Source organism: Genypterus blacodes, unplaced genomic scaffold, assembly GCF_046128005.1.
Source record: "Genypterus blacodes isolate CSIRO-AG114 ecotype Tasmania unplaced genomic scaffold, CSIRO-AGI_Gbla_v1 ptg000017l_1, whole genome shotgun sequence".
Lineage (NCBI taxonomy): Eukaryota > Metazoa > Chordata > Actinopteri > Ophidiiformes > Ophidiidae > Genypterus > Genypterus blacodes.
Window position 1 is genome coordinate 4,497,972 of NW_027466831.1, and position 8,385 is coordinate 4,506,356.

Below are 8,385 nucleotides of genomic sequence, written 5' to 3' on the forward strand. Positions count from 1 at the left end.
GTTAAATGTGTGATTACGAGCTCTCTGGTCTCACCCTGCTTTGACCCAGCCTTCAGAGATTACAGCAAATGTCTCCTGGGTCAAACTCGTTACTGGGTTACAGTCAGACTGTCCTCGTTTACAGATTAAGCACAGTCTGATATTGACAACAAGATGCCACACATATAGAGCATGGATACAGTATGTACTGTATCTGAGGTCTTGGGGTGTGACCATAAGATCAAAGTGCACCACCAACAGCATAATAACTTCCAACCAACACCCCAACCCCAACACATGCAAAAACACACACATCATGTATGATATTCAAATTTAGTAGGTTTGCTGCACAGATTGTGGAGCACAAGAATTTCACCGCCTGCATTGTTTCTGAGTAAATCTCACGTATGCTTGAATAAGTTTTGACTTGAAATGTTCTGTTTTGTTAAACAGATAGCAGGTCATGCCCTTCGAAAAGTAGAGCCAGAGCAGGATTAGAGCTCAAGTCTCTAATCTGATGAGACAAAAAGGTCAAATAAGCAAACAGAGCTTCAAAAAGGTTCACTGGAGAAAAGCTGAGGGTTGGGCAGCAAACAAGACGACACACATAAGGAGGTGGAAGAGTTGAGGGTTAGGCGGGCAAATAAAAAGCAGGAAAGGCTGATGGAGCAACCCGCAGATGGAAAAGTTGAGGGTTGGGAAGGGTCAGACAGGAATGTTTTAAGACGGGAGAGCAAAGGGAAAAGGAGAGAGGAGAGTATGAGGGCATCAAGAAGGACAGAAGTCTTTATGTGATGCTAAAACACATGGAATCTTACAGTTGAGCCACTCAAAGTAGGACAAATTACAATATTTACTCTAATATTGTCAATGTTGTCAAACAAACTTGTATGAGTAGAGGTTATATTTGATCATCTCAGTCCTCTTTATCCAGGTCCAAAACCCTGCAGGCCTGAGACAGCTGGTGATAAGCAGGAGGTCATTATTTTCAGAAATAACCCAAACAAGCTCACTGTTTATATTACATGATGACACACTTATCTAACATTGTATGAGATAATAGTTTAGAATAAAGCAGCCAAGGACAATTCATTGAACTATTATAACAATAATATAAAATGTAGCATTCAAAATCAGAATAGTACTTTAAATGGTTGCAAATGTACTCTGTATTTCAGATTGATGATCCTTATGCGTGTTCCCGATTGAGGCTTTAACAGAGATGACACAGTAGACCTAATGGCGGTCACACTCTGTTGACACAAGCCTGTGTCTGGTTAATAGCTCCCTCTTCATACAAACCGCTGACCTCCACACACGCCTGTGACTGTGAGAACAGATGACTCGGTGACTCATCAAGCCGGCTGGAGACGAGCAGGACGAGCCGAGGCCGCCCTCACCTATTCCGCAGCTCACTTTACAATTGGAAGTCAGGAGGTCTCTCACTATTTGACTGTGTCTGCAATGGAGGAACGCTCCTGGACCGAGCCGCTGATACTCATGTGTTGTTGTGTCATGGCTGCACTACGCAACATTAAGCAGCTAGAGCTCCAGCATGAAATGAACACCGCGGGTTGCAGGCTTGGCACATATTCCAGTTATTTCTCAGCAGCAGGTGGATGGAGCTGATCTCCGTATCAGGTTGCCGTCATATCATACTCTCAGAAGTATCAGGAGAGATATTAATTAATCTTTCATCATGCGCTGGCACTTCGCAGGCATTCATCTTGCAGTCATTTGCCGACCTGCCATCTTGTAAATCTTCATAATTCCGTCTTGCCGGGGTTGATTATTATTCAAAGCAGTGTGAGAGCAACTATGTCTACATACACAGACAACAAGAACAGATGGCTTAGCACAAACCAAGTCTTTATTTCTCCCCCAACAAACTGCAGACAACACAGATATACAAGATAGAGGTATCCAAACATGTCAAATAACAATATTGATTAATATCATTATTGTAACATTAATAATATGGAATGTGGTACTCTCCATTCACATTCTTTATTATTTTTAGTTTATTTTTTACGAAACATGTCAAATAAATAAATAACTCTATATAATCTGTCTCTGATGCCTATATGAATATAGTCTCTGAAGGAAGAGGAATGGGGGAAGGAGGGGCGGCAAAAGGAGAAGAATGGAGGCTGTGATATCACAACCTCTCTTATCGTCATGGCAGGCTTTCATACAGGTACGACTCCTGCTCTCTCAGATAGCCCTACCTCACCGAAAACACACACACACACAAGCCTCATCCACTAGAATGAGTTTAAGTGTGCGTTTGTGTGTGCAAAATGCTGACACTTTCTTTGGAATCGGACACAAGGAAAACGTGTTTACAGTCTCGGACCTCAAAACTTTTTCTGTTTTTATTTGCCATCTAGCGTTTTCCTAAAGGTGCATTGGGTTAACGTGTTATCAGAATGCACTAAGATGACTATGGGTAAAACACTGCATCAGGTATGCAGATGGCCCTGCTATGTACCTGCTTCCCTGCTTCAATATGGTGAAGACAGACATACACAACAGGAATATCTAGAAGCACCAACAACAGAAACAGGGGGACCATGAAAGGCAAAACACACAACGTCTAGTTCTGATGAGTAAATCTCCCCTTCCTTTGTTTAGTCCAGTGGTTTTTTACCAAAGTTCAAAGAGTTCAGTTGTGCATCTCTGTGTTTGCATGTATGCATGTGTGTGTGTGTGTGTGTGTGTGTGTGTGTGTGTGTGTGTGTGTGTGTGTGTGTGTGTGTGTGTGTGTGTGTGTGTGTGTGTGTGTGTGATGTAAGTCTACCCTGTGCTGTGGTTCTCCAGCTCAGAGATGATTGTGATCAGGTTCTCAAGGCCAAAAATGTAGCCGCTGTCTTGGCCCTCGTGAATCACACTGTCCTCACCAAAGTCTCTGCAAGTGGTGTGGGCAAAGTCTATCATCCTCACATCCACCACAGGGCTGCTGGAGTCGGAGCAGGACAGGTGAGTCTGGCTCACTGCTGAGCCGCCGCCTGAGCCGCTGCTACTGCAGCTGCTCGAGCAGCTGTTGCTACAGTCACTACTCGTGGAGGGGCTGTGAGGGAAACCAAGTGCACCTCCAACATCAACCTCCTCCTCCTCCTCCTCCTCCTCTTCCACCTCCTCCATTTCTGGCTCAGCTTCAACCTCGTCCTCCTCTTCATCTTCCTCTTCTTCTTCTTCCTCGGAGAGTCCTTGCTCAGTGCGTCGCCGCGTGTGTTTTCGGTGAGGCGCTCCGTCATAGATGATGAGCAGAGAACTGGAGTAGAAGCGATACGACTCACAAGCTTCCAGGGCAGCCTGCATGTCTCTGAGCCGCCGCAGCACCGGGGAGAGAAGCTCACGACGTAAGCGGTGTCCACTGTGGAAGAACTGGAACAGGGCCTCTTTGAAGCCTGGCAGGTTTAACTTGCGTCCGTGGTACTTGTTCATGAACATGAGCTGGCCGGAGTCAGACTGGTACACCTGCAGAGAGGGAGACACATGGAGCGTTGGGAAACATTTCAGAACACATATCAGCATCAGGTGCCAAGAATGAACAGAGCCAGTGATTTCAGAGGTAATGTATAGTGTTCAAGGAGAAGGTATGAAGACTGGAAACCATATATGACAGTCAGTTTTATTCTCAGACAGTCACTATTCATCATTTCCCTATCATTAGTTGTTACTTCTCTATGCATGTTACACAACACAGCTCAATACTGGCCTGCAGCTCACCTGCATGCCACAGAGGCGGACTCCTATGGAGGCTGATGTACTCAGCTGGCACTTGCGGATCTGCATGGCCTTCTTCTCCTCCGAGGCATCATCTCCGTGCTGCCTTGTGCCCATCTTCAGGTCTAAAACACAGGGCACTGTATGACGCCATGTCAGGTTCTCTAGCAGGATGAATTCTGGGAAAATCAGTCAAGGAGAACAGAATGGAAGAGCCACGCCTTTCTCTACATTACAGCTGTCCAGATCTAAGCCAGTGTTGGAGCGGATAGACTTGAATTGACTGCACTCTGTGATTGTGCTGCTATCATTTGACATGTTACAGCAATATCAAGTCACTGATGAGAGTGCTTTAGAAATGTAACTCCACAGAACAAAGAGAGTGATAGCAGGATAATGTATTAGATAACCGGCCTCTTAGTGCAGGGCTACCAAGCCACTGATAACCATGAACACCTCTCCAATGTGTAAATACGCAGGTATCAGGGTATCAGCGTGCTGTGGTGGCTCATTTGACTAAGGCTCAGGCCAGGAAACACATTGTTCCCGGCCTCAAACTGACCTGGAACCTCTTTTGAATTACAACCTTTCTCTCCTTTAGTGTCTCCTGGCATGATAAGATTAAAAATAACGACTTTATTCCACATTTGCTGAAAGGATACTGTACTGGTTGCGGTGCTTGGAATTTTCCTTCATCCTCTGCAGGTGCTGCTGATGACACTTCAGGCTCCACGGGTTGTGTTTGAGCTGTGGCACGGCGTGACTGTGGCTGTGCTCCAGGCGGTAGGAGAGCACCTCCGCCTGCTGCCGCCACTCCAGCTCCACGTCCTCCTGGAGCTTGTGAACGCTGGGCATCAGAAGGAGAGAGAGAGACTGTTCAGTTCTACTCAGTTCTACATACAGGGTGGAGGACAGAATGGCTGTACAACAGTTACATGTGGTCTGCCTCAGTGTGTTGGGGTGTAGGCTGCAGTATGAAACAAACGGCCTGCAGTGTACTGTGGTGTTGATGAAGAAAATATTGCAGCTGCCTTGTGGTGGCTCGAGAGGAAGTCAGTCGCTCGGTCATGTGTTTTGCCTAAAGGGATGTAGATGGAGGTGTGAAAAGTGGAGTGTGAGCCACATTCAAATTGTAACCGCAGTTCGTGCTGCAATCATTGCAATCTGATCTCTCTCTGCTAGTGTGTATCGCCATATTTGTTGATCATATACACTCTAAGTTTAAGGACTTTCTTTAAGTTTGATAGATCGGCTATGAATAACAACATGACAAGCGCAAACAAAAACAATTATCTGTCTCTCCCAACCGGCTTCTTCCTCTGACCCCCAACTCCTCTCATCCCTCCGGTCATTTTCTCCCTCCTAAGGTCAGAACTGATTAATGCAATGTGATGTGTTTAAGTTCACACAGACACAAAAATACTGGAGTTACATAAATCAGATGTTGTAACCCTCCCTTTGGCTACTGGAAGGTCAAACACTAAGTCATCGCCAGAATTAGAGCTGTTTCAGCCTGAAGTTGTGTGTGCAAGTGATTCATGTGCGTCATCCCTTTGGTCCTTCCAGGAAATATAAGATTATCTGATATATTCTGCAGTTAGATAATAGCTTTGAATGTGTGAGTCATATTTCCACTTCAGCTTATTAAATATCATTTAGGTGAGACATTATTTCTGTTTACTGACTCACTTTGGGTGTGTTTAAGCAGGATTGACTTTAAAAAGGAGTCACAGCTTGCTGCAGGTATTGCCGTCAGAATATCCAGCAATGGGACATTTGCCACCGCTCACCTCTTGTCCTTGTCTTTGCGGGAATGGCGGCTCCGGCTCTCTTTGCTGTAGTTTTCACTCTCCACCAGCAATGAGGACGTCATCATATTGCCCCACTTCAGCATCTTGCTCTTGGGCTCACAGTCCACTGCGGAGTCTTTGTTCTCCAGGTCTCCTGCCGGGTCACTGTGGAGGGGGTAAGCGATGAGGCAGAGATTCCCTTCTTCGTCCTCTTCGAAGCTCACCGACACCACACCTGTGACGAGGACAGAGAGGGAGACACAAAAGGGTACATACTCAAAAAAGCATTTCACACCATCAGAGCACACGATAGAGGATCAATCATCTGTTCTAGTCTCTCTCGGCTTTTACAGCAAAGTTGCACTTACTGTATACAATATTTTGGGTCATCCACATTCTTTTGAGAGATAGAAATTGATTTAATAGGACAGATTCTGAGATAAATGCAGAATGAAAGAGTGACAACATCAGGAAGAAAAACGCTTATATACTTTTTTGTACATCAAATGTTGTATAGTCCTTTTTCAAACCGCAAAATCACAGAACAATCTGCGCTTACAAGCGACTCCAGTACGCTGATATAATGCTGCACATGTCATTCTATACATAAAGGACAAAAGGCAACATCATTTAAAGTCAAAGTTCTGTTTATTCACTTTTTTTCAGCTACAAAATGAGCAATTAGTTATCATACAGAAACTACAAAACCCCATCAGACAAGAAAGTATGCCTTGTGTACAGATAATCAATATACATTACACAGGTTATGCTTACAAAGAGCACATTAAGAAAGAAGTGAGTGTTTGCCAAAGCCTGCAGGTTTACATTCTTACAAACATAATAATTAAACTGACCACAATGGGACCAGTGTGTTTTAAATCAACAGTTCACCGCTCGAGAGAAGGGAAGAGGAAGAAGCGAGATCAAAATAGATATAAGTAAGACGAGAAAGCTAACATGGAAGGAAAACAAATAACCATGGAAAGCTTGAGAGGAAGAGCTAGAGGACAAAGATTTTGGTGAAACATTTTGTGATCATTTCTGATTTTATTTTCCTTTTAGCTCAGTGTTCTGGAGGCGAACATGAAGAGCCAGAGGACAGAGCGCGACCAGGTTCACCTTTCACTTAACCGTACTGACCTGTGATCCTGAGTCTTAGATAACATTTAAAGGACAGGGGATGAAGAATAAGGATGAAGACCACGGTGGCAGAGCCTTACAAAGTCAGGAAGTAGGGGGTTTCTAGGGGGTTTCTAGGACCCTGAAGATGCAATGACGAATGGCCCTTCAATGCACAATGCATTCCTCCCACACTCTATATGTGATCACACAAACAAAAACCCTGCTGATCTAGATAACATATGTGTCAGTGATGTAAAGTCAATCTCAAGTTCAAATCAAATAAAGGTGACAGGAATAACCTGTTTCTGTTTGGTGTACAAATTCAGTCATCCAGAGCTTAGCTGAAGCTCCGGCTGTGTTCGTCCTTTCAGGTCTCTGAATCTGAAACCATCTGCTACTCCCACCGGCCTGCTCACCTGAAAATACCTGTGTTTCGGGAGGGGGGCCTCCTACAAAAATGTCCCCTCAATTGTATAGACTTGTTTTGAAAGAGAGGCAAAAACATGGATTCCGCGTTACAGCGCCCCCCTGTGGTTTGTTCCACTATATAGTTCAAGATGTTCCTGGCAGGCACCTAGAATGAACAGCTAAGTAGATCCAGGACGCTTAGTTCCCTAAAACCCAGCTCTTACAATATTTACACTGGAAACACACACACACACACCTGACTTCCAAAGGAAAGCACACAGAAAAGTGAAGGTAAGGAAAGAGACAGAACAACACGACACAACAACAACAACAACACAGGCTAGAAGAGGCTGGTTTGACTTACCTCTGTATTGGGGAGTGAACTTCCTCATGGCAGCAGGCAGACTCTTGTAAAACTGATGCTCACGGGGGATGAGGGGCTTGCAGATGGTCTGATCCCCGAAGCGAAGCACACAGGAATGCCCCCCCACCTGGTGTACGAAGGGCTCAAGCATCACCCCTTTCTCCATGTAGCACTCTTGGTGATGCAGCTGATTCTGCTGCTGCTTTTGCTTTTGCTCTGCATTCATGGCCTCCCGGGCCTGAGTCTCCACAGCTGGACTCATCCTCCTCTGGCCCTGACCACACTTCCCCGGGCATTAGCCTCCTCGCACACAAACACACAATGTGGTGAGGGCCGTTTCTGGTAGGGGCACACACACACACTCTCACTTCCACACAGCAGATCTGCAGAGAGGGAGACTGGTCCTGGTATCTTGCGTTAAGAATTCAGGTTTTCGTAAATGGATCTGTATTCCCACGGTGTCTTCAAGAAGCTGCAGTGATGAGGATCTATTCCATCTGAGCAATGGAGGAATCTGATGGTCGAAAACAAAGAACAGGAAGGAGTGAATTGAACACAATCGGTTCAAGTTTGGTGGATAGAAATTCCTTTTTTTTATCTCCTTAAATGTGAAATCTTCGAGCTGGTTAAAAACAGAGAGGCTCTTTAAATCGTTCAACGCTGAAGAAGCTTCAGGGCTGCAGCAGCAGATCAGACAAACAGACTAAGGTCCTGCTTGTGTCTCTGCCGCAGACTGAAACCTATCTGACAGCTGAGAGCTGCTTCACTACTGGTAAAGATCCGACTAGCCTGACAGTCAACCCGCCCCCATCACAGAAACCCACCAATCAGAGGCCTCAGAGGCAGGTTGTCGGGTGGTTACCGTGGAGGGAAGGAAAAAGCAAACAAAGACACTGATGGGAGGGGTGAGTCTGGGGGAAGGGCGTGAGAGGAAAGAAGAACAAAAACAAGGAGGGAGGGCCGAGCTGAACTCAGCTGTTTTTTCTCTCTGTG

General features: G+C 45.4%; 1 protein-coding gene across 1 annotated transcript; it reads right to left on the reverse strand.

Moving 5' to 3' along the window:
- Positions 1–2,630: 2,630 nt before the first annotated feature.
- LOC142991182 (inositol hexakisphosphate kinase 2-like) lies at positions 2,631–8,155 on the reverse strand. Its single transcript, XM_076141214.1, has 5 exons — positions 7,393–8,155; positions 5,499–5,733; positions 4,371–4,555; positions 3,712–3,887; positions 2,631–3,459 (listed from the first exon to the last, which is right to left on the reverse strand). Exons 1-5 carry the CDS (start codon positions 7,652–7,654, stop codon positions 2,776–2,778), a joined length of 1,542 nt encoding a protein of 513 aa, XP_075997329.1. The 5' UTR covers positions 7,655–8,155; the 3' UTR covers positions 2,631–2,775.
- Between the last annotated feature and the right edge of the window lie 230 nt (positions 8,156–8,385).

Bases quoted from the DNA above. Each gene is read 5' to 3' on its own strand.
- LOC142991182 (XM_076141214.1), bottom strand. From the start codon at position 7,654: ATGAGTCCAGCTGTGGAGACTCAGGCCCGGGAGGCCATGAATGCAGAG. The intron at 3,888-4,370 runs GTATCCTTTCAG...TGATTTTCCCAG, and splicing joins CAAGCACCGCAACCAGTACA to AATTCATCCTGCTAGAGAAC. The intron at 3,460-3,711 runs GTGAGCTGCAGG...CCCTCTCTGCAG, and splicing joins TCCGCCTCTGTGGCATGCAG to GTGTACCAGTCTGACTCCGG.